Here is a 14,293-nt window from a genome sequence, read left to right as displayed (position 1 = left end):
ATGTTCTGATTTTTCAGTTCTGACACACTACAAGTATAAATGTTCTACCGTTTCAGAGCTTCGCTTTTATGGATGTTGGTCATCCTTGTTATTTTAAGTTTTAAAAAGAGAGGGTCAATGTTCCCAGGTATAAGGTATAACCAACAAGCGAAATTAATCTGAAATAATATTTGGGGGGGGGGGGGGAAATGACGAGGTCGTCAATTTTACGATATGTTGCCCCCCAACGACAGCTGAAAAACACGTATAGGTTTCGTGATTTTTTTCCGAATTAATTTCGTTATTGGTATAAGCTTGAATGTTCCATAACCCAAAATAGGTATTAACCTTCTCTCAACCAATAAAAAGTGCTTCACTGTATAGGAGAACCTTTATAATATAGCAGTTATCAGATCCTTCGCTTACACAAACAGACATACTGTTACTTTTATATAATGACTAGCGACTTTGCCCCCTAGAGGCCTCTAGGGGCACTTGAGGATGGGGGGAGTTGAATCCCAAAACCCAATTTTTTTATTTAGTATTGAAAGAAAAAATTGGGGGAGGCGTATTTTTTTTAGGGGCGAATTCTCTTGGGAGGGTGGTGGTACCCTCCCCCAAAATAGTTATGAACCTTCCTGGGACCTATGAGAAGCTACCCTGTTAAGGAGAACCCGATCGGTTCAGCGGTTAGCGAGATCCTTCGGTACAAACAGACAGACAGGCATCGTTTTACTTTGTATTAAAGATATTATCTATTATTCTATGTTAACTTATTACTGAAAAGAATTTAATTTCAGACCCTGCCCTCTGTATACATATGGTAAGAAGTGTATAAACCAGTGTACCTGCCAGAACGGAGCCTTCTGCAACCCTGTCAATGGATCCTGCTCCTGCACACCTGGTTGGCTGGGCAAGGTATCCACATTTATTTTATCTAAAAATCGAAATTGCGGCCTTTTTTTGTTATCAGTCTATCTTTCTATAATTATGATTATTACCTATACAAAAATCTAGCTTGAAAATAAGGAAGGTATATAAAAAAGTAAAGTTATCTTTTATCTGTGAATAAATATTATCACTATATTTTACTTTATCTGTGTATGTTTTAAATTTCTATTAATATGCAGTGTATTAGCTGTAAATCTAACAAAACTATTTTCTGAAGCTCTTTATCTCTGTGTAGCTACAAGCGGGTGTACCTCTAGGGGCACCTGAGAGAAGAGGAGTTAGGGAAAAGTCGACCCTTCACTGGTTTTTAAAAAAAAAATATTATTTTGCGGGTAGGGTATTTTTTCAAGGTACGATTTCTTGATATTTATATATCTTCCCTGTACCTAAGAGAAGCTTCACTGTAATGGAGAACCATTTCGGTCGAGCGGTTATCGAAATCCTTCGCTACAGACAGATATCATTTTACTTTTATATAAGACCTGAACTATCTATATATCTGTCTATCTCATACTTATCGATCTATTTAAATCTGTTTGATGAAGGCAAAGTATAAGCTGGAAAGTGTAAATATGTGTTCAATGTTTTGGCAGATTCAGATCATCAATTATTGAGAGAGACAGGGACACAGACAAGTATTATAGAGCTGGCAGCAGCTGCTTATTTGCGGATTCTTGAAAATAATATAAAGACTTCAGCTGCGGATTGTTAGCAGCGGCTGGTGTTAGTGTTGGGTGGATGCTACTGCAGATTGTTTTTAAATTTATCGAAATTGTTTTTCATACTATTTTTCCCTGTCAAAAGTTTATAGAAAAAGAAAGTAAGGTATCTTTGGATATAGAGCTTTTTTACTTTTCCTTTTTTTTGTTTATCTTAAAAAATATTTTATTTAAAATTTGAATTAAAATGTGACTTAAAAGGGCATCCAGCTTTTTAGGAGATCTTATGTAAAATTTAATATGAATATAAAAATAATAAGCTATACTATCCCTTTGAAAAGAGAAGTACCGGGCAAAAAATTTTATAAAAAGTTTATCTGTTTTGGGAAAAGAGAAAGTGTAAGCAATTTGTATACATAATCCAAATAATGCTTTTATTTGTAGCTTTTTGGTGATGGCATTTAAAGGGGTCGATAGCACTGTGTGTGTTTTGTGTATGTTTAACCGATATAGTTCTTCTTTACATTGAAGTTGCTTATAGGCCCAGAAAAGTTAGTAACCATTTTTGAGAAGGATACCACTATTACTAACCTCCAAAGAGAAATTGACCCTAGAAAAAAGAGCCAGACCCAGACAGTTTTCTGTCTTCATAGAAAGTTAAAACCGCTGTTGTTAAAATAATTTCAAAGCGGTTTATCAAGCAATGTGGTGTACTTTTAGTAGGATAGGCTCTGAAAATGGGAGGCTGCAAAATATACATAATCCTTTGCTGGACCTATCAGAAGCTTTACTGTAAAGATGAACCATGTTGGTCTAGCGGTAATGAGATATTAAGCTACACTCACAGACAAATTGAAGATTGTCCTTGCGTTTCTACCATTCAGGCAGTTGGTTTTTTATATATATCTTTGGGTGTGAAATAAACAGTAACGATGCAGTTAAAATAAATAGTTAATAATTTCAGGACTGCAAACAGTCGTGTGCAGATGGGAAGTACGGACAAAACTGCAAGTAAGTATATTAATTGTAGTGTAGCAACGGCTCATTGTTTTGGTGATACAGGGATATTTTATAGAGAATAAATTAGTCTTACTCTTATGTAAATAGTGCTTGATAATGCGCAAGAAGTTTTCTGATTTTTGGGGTAATTAAATCATTTTTTCATTATAAAATTCTAAACATTATCCCAAAAATAAATCTTGTAAAATGAGAAGACAAAAATGTAGCAAATACAAAGAGAAATATATATTCTACTGACCAGAATGCCGATTCTCATTCCATTGCCATTTTAATGAATACAATACAATGTAGTTAAATTTAGGCAACTGTTACAGCACTGTCAATTTTCATGGCAATTGCTTTTATTTATAACAATGTGTAACTGTGAACAAACGGCTCCGATAATAATTACCATTTCTCCTCGATCATACCGCGGAAATAAACGTTTTTCGCGGTACCGCCGCCGTTTTTTTCTTCAAACTTCCACAGTTTACTACATTAAAGCAACTCCTTAGCAAAATTCCATTGCAATATTTTTTGTTGATTTCAATAATTTGCAGATTCTGCCTACTTGGCTATCTGATAAGAACTATTTTGCAGTTTTATATGAAATCTTGTATTGCCCACTTCTAAAGCTTTGTAAAGACATTACAATCTAAATAACAACAGTTTTGTCTAACACAAAATTTTCCGCATAAAAATAAATATTGCCTTATTTAGTCGCATTAGACCGGTTAAAGAAATAATGTCTTGTTTAAACGCCTTAGTTCAGAAAAATATCAGGGTTCTTATTGAATAATAGCAAAATTACCCTTTCTGTAATTCAAAATTATTGGAACCAACCAATCAAAATTCACTCAAAGTATCCAATGTTTTTAAGCAAACGAATAAGGTGACGCGATTTATAAACTTTGGGTGTCATTTACAGTCCAATGTCCCCTTCTCCCTTACTTTTCATTAGGTTTAGAATAAGAAAAACGTTAGTTTACCTTAAAGTTAGTTTAGCTTGTAGTGTTTTTTAACAATATTTATTTTTTGGGGGGTATATTTTCACAAAAAAATATTTAGTTATTAGGTAGATACCTATACTAATTTGTTTCACCAATTTGATTTATATTAAAATGTGAATAATGATGTGGTTTGTATTTTATTGAGCTATTTAAAGGGAATTAAATTATTTGGCATAGTCACGTGTTAGGCAATCAAAATTTATTTCAAACTAAATTGTCTGTTTTTTATAGCCGCTGTAGTTACTCAAGAATTCAGTTTTCCTTTCTGTTTATATGATAAATCAAGTAAAATAGTCTAGATTTACAAAAGCTCTACTATCCTTGTACCATAAACTCGTATCCATACCTTATCCTATATTATTATCATAAATTGTATATCGATAGTTAAATACTGAAATACAAAAACTACAAAAATAGTAAAGTATAAAAACATACCTATTGCTTTAATCGTTTTATGTTTGAATATATTTCCTTTTAACTCTTTAGTTTAATTGTAAAAATAATGTAATCCAAATCGATTATAGTCGCTGAATGACCATCCGTTTTATTTAGAAATACCTGAAAGTTTTTCTATTAAATAGATGTTTTAAATAATAAAGAACAATTATACCTATCTAAAGTATTTTGGCAAATAAGTGCGCAATAATTTTTTTTGTAAAAAATAACAAGTATCTTATGAAGATATAAGGCTAATATGAATAAAAACTCTTAATTAATCCTGTAGACATAATAAAACTGAAAATGTACATTTTCAAGAATCTTTAAAATAATAAGTGAGGTAATCTATCTCTGGAAATGTAAAGTCTATTTGAAATTATAAGAAATGGAATCAATACTTTAAAGTTTACCAATAATATGGTCTGACTAGGGTGCGACGATCGCTACCAAAATTAAAGATGGTGTTACAAATTTACTAAAAATCTTTGAAGTATCATTTGTAATAGTGATGGTTAATGAGTAATGTAAAAATTAAAACGGCTGAACAGAAATTATAGCCATCAAGAAAAATAAATCTTAAATAATATTTGGGGGGGCAGATTCATCATTACAACTAAGCGTAAAGATTTGGTGATTTAAAAAAACTAATTGTTGGTTTTTTGCACTAATTCATGTTGCTATAATTGTCATTTTGAAGAGATATATATGGATTTTTGTTTGAAAAAGCTTATTTTGATTCACCAACATTTAGATTGGAAGACTTAAACTCTGGCAAATAAGTTTTAGACGAGGAATATAGAGTTGGAATTCGTCAATATAATAATCATCACATAAATTCATCAATATTTCATTTTACACAACACACAGGGATTAAGGTTTTAGCAAATGAGGGAAAAATAATAATTGGTTGGAAAAGGAAATACAACAAAACTAATTTTTTCTGGAATTTTTATTAAATCCACGATACTTTCAAGAAAAGATACAGCCATTTAGTATTTTTATCAATTTGCCAGATTGGTACGTGAATCACACTTAATCGAGAGGTGTAGGGGGTCGGGTTTATTTTCTAGAATTTATGCTTTTTACCTAAATCCTGAACAGTTCCAATATAATATTAGGGTTAATAAACCTATAGCATTGTCATAATTTGCATATATAGGTTAAATCTCTTATTAGACCAAACTCTTCTACAATATGGTACGCCAGTCCACATGTAGTTATAATGACTTAATACTAGATTTACTTCGTCAATCTAAAGCATTATGAAGCATTATGAACAGCGAAGCAACTTTAACTATAATAAAGACAATACACGTGTAAGTATATATATAAAACCCAGGCAGCTACCTAGCCCAAGTGGCGATGACCTTTTTCGTCTGCTACTAAATTATTATCTGCTATTTTATAGTAACCAGAGAGAGGTTATATTACCGACGCTAAAGCTGAGTTTTAAAGACCAAATTGAAAGTCGACAACTGGTCCCCCTACTCCATGGGTAGTTACATATAGCTCGTGCCCGCTCTATTCTTTTACTTTAATATGACAACAACCATATCTAAATAATTTTAGATTTTATGAGATTTACTTTTACAAATGCTGTCGTCCTTGTTTCCCAAGAAAGGAAAAGTTGTATATATATATATACAGGGTGCGGCACATAAATCCGGACTTTTTTAAAACGGCCATAGTGTCAAAACTACTTGACCAATCAGGACGTTTGAACCCACTATAAAAAGCTTAGGTAATGACCTTTTAGCACAAAAAAATCTTTGAACGAAAATAGACGTGTATTCCTAGCTTACCGCGCATATGTTCAGCAAGGCAGATTCGAAATGCGCAGGTGGTTTATTCTTGATTCTCGACTAGGGTCCACTAAATCTGACCTCAGCCCATCTGTAGGTGAGGTAGAGTTATGTAACTTGCTGGAAATACTGTTAGATACATAAGTGAGATACTAGAAAAGACTAGAGATCTCTATCTGAAATGGCTTGGCCGTAGTACTCCAGCAAAGTGAAATGGGGCAGATTTTGAAATGTAAAAAACGTCAAAAACCGTGAAAAATTGTGAATATTTCTCGGTTCTAGATTTCAGGAACCCATATGGAACTTTAAAACTCATTTTAGACTATAGGTTGCGCTGACAACCCTAGCTGAATCGTCATGCCAATTCCAAAAAGGTAAAAAACGTCGTTATAGCTCAACTGTGGTCCAAATAAGAGCCTCTGTGTCAAAGGGTACCTCGAAAGTTGGGTTAATTTGGATCCTGCGGTTACTCACATTCCTAAGGAAATGTGGCCTCCCAGCAGCCTGATCTTAATTCAATGGACTTTTGGGCCTACAGCTACTTTGAAGCATGCACCAATAGACGTGCCCATATCACAAAGACCTCTCTCATTGCCACTATCAAGGAGAACTTCGCCAACTTGGACAGGTACATTTTGACCTGGGCCTGCCGGCGGTTGAGGAAGCGGGTAGAGGCGACGAATGAGACTGGCAGCCATTTTTTTTGAATAATCTAATAGTCAAATACCTATTCTGCCTCTCAGTTTTAAAAATTCAATAAAATCTTTAAAATTAACGATTTTATGTTCGTTTGTTTAAAAATTAGAAAAAGTCCGGATTTATGTGCCGCACCCTGTATATATTTTGATTTTAAAATGTGCACCAGATTTTTATTGTTAAACATGCATAAATATATAGGGAAAGTGGATTTTATATCAACGTAAACTTGTAAAAAATAACTACTTATATCTTGAAGAAATTGTAAATCTTTGTGAACAATTTTATTTTGACTTAGCCCAAGCAGATAATATTACTGACAAATAACATTTTGGTAAACTATAAACCTATAATTTCAGATATGACTGTCAGTGCGCCAACGGGGCGCGGTGCCACCCTACAAGTGGGAAATGTGACTGTACACCTGGTTGGAGAGGCATCTATTGTGATACACCCTGCCCTAAAGACAGGTTGGATTTAGTATATTTTATAATAAAAGGTGATTCCAGAAAAAAGAGTATCTTAACTACAAAAATATTATTACCTACATGAAAGGGGGGAGGCGGATGTGCCACTTTTTGAAACCAAAACCAAAAGTCAACAAAGGAACTCATCTAAAAAAAGAGTTACAGGTCTGAGATTTTGCATGGAAGTTGTATTATAGGGGTGCAATATGGAAATGTGAAGAAACGGCGGCGCAACCGCTGAAAACCGCCGTTTTCCGCCGAATTTTTTTTGCCTTTTCTCGGCGGTTTTCGGCGGTTGCGCCGCTGTTTCTTCACAGTTCCATATTGTACCCCTATTAAGCAACTGCCATGCAAAATCTCAGACCTGTAACTCTTTTTTTAGTTGAGTTCCTTTGACTTTTAGTTTTGGTTTCAAAAAGTGGCACATCCGCCTCCCCCCTTTATAAAGAACATTATTAGCAGTTAAAGCCGTCGGTAAGAGCAAGTTTAATAAAAATTGGATTTTCACAAAGTCTCTGAATGATATAGGTATGATTTTAGGCTGTAGATTGTAATATGTATAGGGCATATTTTTTAACATTGGTAGCCAGATCTCTCCTTAACTGCTTGTATCATAAATAACCCCATATCTTTTAGTGTAGGTTCCTCTAATTTACGGGCATTTTTTTATAATAAAAAGTTGACTGCTTTTTCTACATTTCTGTTTATATGGCTCTTTTATAGAGAAGGTTTGCTATTAATAATCCTCTAAATTCCCCCAGTAACACTGTTAACACTGTATACTAAATACCGCGGAAGTTCCAATTTGTAAATGGTTTGCTCGTTTATGGGGAGGGATATTGTATCCGAAAGAAAATATATAATGTATTTTTTACATCATATTATACATTACTTTCTACCGCTTTGAATGAAAATTGGTAGATATAAATGATTTTGAATTTCTCGTAGTTTTACAATTTAAGAGAACTTTGAGCTTAACCATCAAAACAACAATCTTAGCCTCTAACCAAAATATAATATACATACATACAAATGAACTTTATCTTTCCTGGCAGAAACTGTTATGGAATGTCTAATTCCTTGAATTCCTGAATTCAAGGCACTTTCATTTATCATTCAAATACTTGTTGGTCTTAATAGGACACTAATAGACATTGATTTTATACCTATAGATTTTTTTTATTGTTGGAGTTCCTTACTGGTATTTAAAACATACTTAGGTAACATACATGTGTACTTTTTAAAACAATATAGAACCTTAAAATTATTATTGATCTAAGAAATTCTACTCATCAAAAAAAATATCTTGTAATAAAATTATTGTTAAACTTTATAAAAAAAATATATATGAAGTAAATAGATTCCTATAATACCTTCGACAAGATATTAACATAGAGTTATTTGTTCATTAATCATTCTCTACATTGTTTTTCAAGCCAAGAAAATAGAAAATTATATCAAAACATTGGTTTTGGTTTTTCTATTTTATAGGTATTTATTACAGTTTGACTTTTACACAGCATTTGACGAGTAAATTAAATTAATTAAAAGAGCATTTATTACAGGGAGCTCGTTCCTACTACCTTTAACATTTTAGCTATTTTAAGGAGGGAGGGGACATTGGACTGTGAATTATATAAACACTTCTCTCATTCGTTGGCTTTGAAACTTAGGGCCATTCTAATGACTTTTGAGTGTTTGTTTCAAAACTAGTATTTTGTAAATTTTATTAATCTACAGAAGAGGTAATTTTGTTTATCATCATTTGGTATGTACATCAATTGGTTGTTCATTGTCTTATCCTTTTCTACTAACAGGCCCCTTCAATGAACAGAAATTAGGTAAAGTCATATGTTGTTTTTCCAAAATTAGATTTTAGTTCTGATTTATTGTGCTATGCTTTTAATGAATGATATTGCCATCCTTGTTTAGAATATACTTCTCTGAATACCAATAAACCTTTCAATGAATTAAAAAGGTACTACAACTACAATTACCGGGGGAAAGTAAAAGTGTTTTTTTTGTGTATGTAAAAATCATTTTCTGTATATGTTGAATAGATATTATAGTAAAACATCACTTTCCCATAAAATCCTGTTTTTTTATTATTCAATATTTTCGATCAGTTCCGTAATTTACGGTAACACAAAATACCCTTTTCCTTATACTTCGTTAACATCATAATAAACCCCTATAATTATGTATTGGCTATTGTGTCTTCATGCTTTCATGTCGCACCTTGCAGATATAATAATTTGGCGAAAGTCATGGCACACCGATATTATTATTATGAATATGTTAATCAGATAGATAGATATTGTGAATAGATAGATAGAAATTATTGAATGCAACATTATCAATAAGCATCCGGTTTCTGCATTGAAGTATTTCTATATTTTCTATTTGCACAACTCTTCTAAACTTGTACTTTGTTAAAATGGTCTGTTTATTTTTATTTCACCTGGTTTTTAAAAAACGGTCCCTGTTTTCATACAAGTATGAAAAGCTTCACTGTAAAGAAGAACCATATCGGTTACTTTTATATAAAGATATATTTCTTATATTTCCATTGGAATATGTCATACTTGTTTTAGAAAGCTTCGCATAATATAGACATATTTCCCAATATTGATTTAGACAGCTCCAAAAAAAGGATTTGGCAATTTAGAATTGCTGTAATCAATGCATGAAATTTTTTGCAGTAATACTTGAATTTAAATGGAATAGTTTTAAGATATTTCCATTTTCCCATTTCACAGGGATTGTTTTATGCTATTTTATTTATTTCTAATTAAAAGTCTTTATTTTTAAGGTTATTGCTTGGATCAAAGTCACTAGTTAAAGTAAAAGCATAAATAACAGGATTACCATATCTTCAGAAAAGTCGTTTACTATATAAATCTTCTCTTGAGTTATAAGAAGCTTCACTGTATTGGTTCAGCAGTCAGCGAGACCTGAAGCTAAGACACGCAGACAATCATCCTATTATTTTTTTATAAGGATAAGGATCAAAATTAATCAATATTTCATTTAACAAGCATTATTTTATCAAATATTTTATTTTTAGATATGGACAAGATTGTTTGGAAGAGTGTAGATGTCAGAATAATGCCACTTGTCACCACGTTACAGGTTTATGTTTAACTTTTTTGTTAACCTTTGAATTGATTCTGTATTAAAAAGATATTATGTTCTGAAAGTTATAACCGCTTTTTAAAAAAAAAATCATAACGGTTTGGATTGGAATTTTAGTGACCATATCTTATCGTAGACAAAAAAATTTTTCTCTCTATAAACTTTATATGCAGAAAATGTTTGCTAGTCAGAATTACACTTTTTTTGCTTTATTCAATCCATGGGTGATGATAAGTTTCTTCTCTTGAGATGTTTGAGTAACCGTTCCTTAGAAATAAATAATAGTTATTTCTCGCATCGTATTATAAACGGCTTTACGCGGATATAGAATGTATAATTATGAGATTAAAACTATTTTTTTTTTAGCCCCGAGGTGCCGAAGGCACCGGCTAAAAAACTGGTTTTAATCTTATGATTGTACATTTTTATATTCGTAGAAAGCTGGATATAATACGATGCTAGACATAGTTTTTTCGTATGGATGAGAACCGGTTCCTATCCACCGGATTCGAATGAATACGAGAAAATCCAATAAATCTTTTAAGCTTCCCTAAAACGTAAAACTCAATCTAGCGGTTATCGTCTAAAACAAACTTACACATAGAAATGAATCCAATAAAGTTGCTTCGCGTTCACCCTTTGTCTCTAAGGAAGAGCGGGGGTGGTAGAAAATAGCCTTAACCCACACTAAGACATTTATAAGACTTCCCTGAAAAGCATTACCAATTATAAATAGTATTTTTTGAGATCTTGAGCTTTAGGCTAAAAACTTACCACTTTATATCGATCATAAAAGAATTTTTAACATTAATAGCTAAGAGCATTTTACCAACTAAAAATAGTAAACAAGCACAACATTGTTATTAAAATAAAAAGAACATGGTATAATAATATATATATTCAGTTTTAAAGATAATAATTCATTCCCCTGCATGTCTTCCTGTCTAACCGTATAAAAAAGACATATTTTCTAACCAAACAATATGGTACCACAAAATGACTTGTATTTGTTTTAATTTTAAAAAAAGGTTTGCTTTTCGTAATAGGAACTCAAAAATTAAATAATCTATAATCTATTTGAGATTTAACTGAAGTTTAATTTAGGCAATCCTTTTTAAAAATGTAGCTTTTCTATTGTTATTTACGTCTGTACATTAGAGCAACATTACGTCAATCCTTTTTTTTATCTAAAGATTGACTTTAATAAAAGTAAGGGTGTCATTTTATAGATATTTAGTTTATGGATTTTTGTCATTTTTGTTAGTTATTTTATTCTGTAATATTATTTTCAATAATTTTCAAATTCAAATTCAAATTCAAATATTTATTGGGACAAAACAACATATACATTTAATATTCAACATTCATAAATGGTAATTACATTGCATTAAGAATTTATTAATAAACTATTTTTATAAACAATGAATACTATAGGTTTAACACAATATAATACAAGTATCCAAGGACTGAAAAACACCTGAGGGCGGTGTTGACAGCCTTTTAATTTTAGACTTCGATTTAAATGTTTTTTTTAAGCGGTCTTTTTATATAAGTAATATATGTACACTATATACAGCAATATGCAAGGAAGGATGTTTCGGAAAAGTAGGGGGGGGGGGGGGATAGGAAAGTGGAGAAAAAATAGGGTCTCTGTGCGATTATAAAAAATGTATATATTTTAGGCAATCAAAAGGTAAGCTACAGGTTGACTTGTACAATCATAGATTAATGTTAAGGTCACAGGAGGGACACAATAGCCTGTCACAGGCAACTACAATACTGTCTAAAAGCTTTCTTTTCAATTTTTTATAAAATTTAAATCTAGAAGTTGCCTGTTCCACTATAAAGCTATTGTTAATGAAAAACGCATTCCAGGTGGCTGGAAGAGTACAAAGTGGAAGATTGTTAACCAAGTTTAATCTGGCAAATGGGATGCTATAATCTTCTTGGTTTCTAAGTCTAATATTACCCTGGGACATATGTCCTCGTGTTTTCCACATGTTAAAAAATGAGCAAGGGGCTATGTTAAATTTAAATTCATACATGAATTTAATTCTAAAGTATTGCACTCTAAGTCTAATATTACCCTGGGACATATGTCCTCGTGTTTTCCACATGTTAAAAAATGAGCAAGGGGCTATGTTAAATTTAAATTCATACATGAATTTAATTCTAAAGTATTGCACTAACATTTCAATATTTTAATCACCACCCCACAGGAAAACTGGTCTATTGACTTATTTTAGAGTCATTATTCATTTTATACAAAATAAGATAACTTTGGTCACCAAAATTTTAAATGCGCAAGCAGATAAGAAAACAATTTATACCTCCTACTTTTTTTTATTAAACAAGAACTTGAGCTTATTGCAAATATAGGATTTCCGATTACCAAGATTTTAAATCTATTTGTTAGCCTTGTCTTGGACTTCAAGGAAGTTTTAGACTTCGAGAATACCATTCTAGCTTGATATTTGTGTGTGCTAATAAAGGTTTTCAGCCGATTTTCTAGCCGATTGACCGTCAGCTGCTGTGATCAAAAAAGCTTTCCTTTGCATTTCTTACTTGGACCAACAAATTTTATAAAACAAAAGAGTGTTATGGGATAACAATGTATAAAATAAAATGAGCATAAAAAGGCAATGAAACCCGTCGTGGGCAAAAATTTATGATAGTTTAGGATGCAATATTCTCTCAGATAATATATGGTTTAGCTGGGGTGGTCATGCAAATACGATAAAGATTTTCAAGATTTTGATAATTTTGACATTGAAAAGATAATATATTGTTTTAATAAGATTTTTGTCTGAAGCTCAAGATCTGTAAAAGTACTGATCCGATTGATTCTCAATTTTAGTGGAGCTTCACATAGTCCATGGATTGTTTTAGGCTAATTTTCGCCCCTTTCTCTACCCCTTTAATTACAAAGCCCCAAAATGCAAGGGGCGAATCCTCTGTTCTATGATATCGAAGTAGAACGATGTCTGTCTATCTGAAGCTTAAGATTTCGGTAACTGCTAGACTGAATGGGCTCAACTCTTTGGCAAAGCATTCTAGAGGCTAGGGGCGAAGCATCTATTAAAGCATATATAATGTTTAGTAAATACTATCTAGTCGAATAAAAATAAAGATTTCCCGTACACTTATTTGTACTTTTTTGTAATGGCTGCTAACGTCCAAACGGCTTACTACATTCTATAAAAAAATGGAACGGGTCGGAAGAGGGGTTATTTTTCCAGGCGCTTTTTCTCTGGGGAGGGTGAGTGTACCCTCCCCTAAATAGTATAAACCTTCCGTGGACTTATATAAAGCTTTACTGTAAAGGAGAACCATATCTGCCCAGAGGTTAACCTAATCTTAAAGTAATATAGACAAAGAAACAGATAAACATCCTGTTACGTTAATATAAGAAAAGTGTACACTGTAAAAACACTACAGTAGTGGTTATGATTATATGAATGCGGGTTTAAGTTTGGATGATGATAGATAAAACTAGTAACTATATTTACTTGGTTAATAAGAAAATAACTAGTGATATTAACAATTTAGATCAAAAACCGGTTGCAACTCTAGGAATCAGGGGCTACTTGATTGTAATTAGTTTACCACTTGGAAACAGGATCTGTGTTTGTCTGTGTGTGTGTGTGTGTGTGTTTACCGAAGGATCTCACAAACCGCTGAACCGTTATGGTTTCCTTTTAACATTGTAGCTTCTCATGGGTCCTTGGAAGTTTGGGGGAGAGAGCCACCATCAACAAAAGAAAAATCGGCCCGATACAAAAAAAACTTTTTTTAAACAAGAATTTTTAGTAGAGAGGGGTTGAAATAATACTCCCCCCCCCCCCCCAACCTCCCCCAAGTTCTTAGTATCCTAACTAGTTAAATGCCTGTATTAAAACAATCTCTTTCATTCCTTTTCTTGTTTTATTTCAGGTGAATGTACGTGTCCAGCAGGTTTCAAGGGAAAATTCTGTGAAGTGTCATGCGAGCACGACAGGAATTTAGTCAAATCTTATAAATGGAATTGAAACAATGTTGAAATATTCTATTATTCATATAGCTTCCCTTTTTAGCAATATCTATTGAGATTTACATCAAGTTGTAGCCGCCTTAAAGGCAGCTGAACTAAAAAATCAACTAATAATGCCGTTTGACAT

General features: G+C 32.4%; 1 protein-coding gene across 2 annotated transcripts in view; it reads left to right on the top strand.

Annotated features, from left to right (window-relative positions):
* The window catches only part of LOC145329630 (uncharacterized), a 115,289-nt gene that overhangs the window by 69,087 nt on the left and 31,909 nt on the right, over positions 1–14,293 (top strand). For both annotated transcript variants that reach the window (XM_080173948.1, XM_080173947.1), the window contains exons 13-17: positions 780–897; positions 2,554–2,600; positions 6,894–7,004; positions 10,069–10,133; positions 14,070–14,134. In XM_080173948.1, the coding sequence (XP_080030074.1) occupies positions 780–897; positions 2,554–2,600; positions 6,894–7,004; positions 10,069–10,133; positions 14,070–14,134 (406 nt within the window). The remainder of the gene's footprint in view (positions 1–779; positions 898–2,553; positions 2,601–6,893; positions 7,005–10,068; positions 10,134–14,069; positions 14,135–14,293) is intronic.

Source organism: Acartia tonsa, chromosome 10 (assembly GCF_053477335.1).
Source record: "Acartia tonsa isolate MP-2025a chromosome 10, ASM5347733v1, whole genome shotgun sequence".
NCBI lineage: Eukaryota > Metazoa > Arthropoda > Copepoda > Calanoida > Acartiidae > Acartia > Acartia tonsa.
This window is presented reverse-complemented; position numbering and strand designations above follow the sequence as displayed.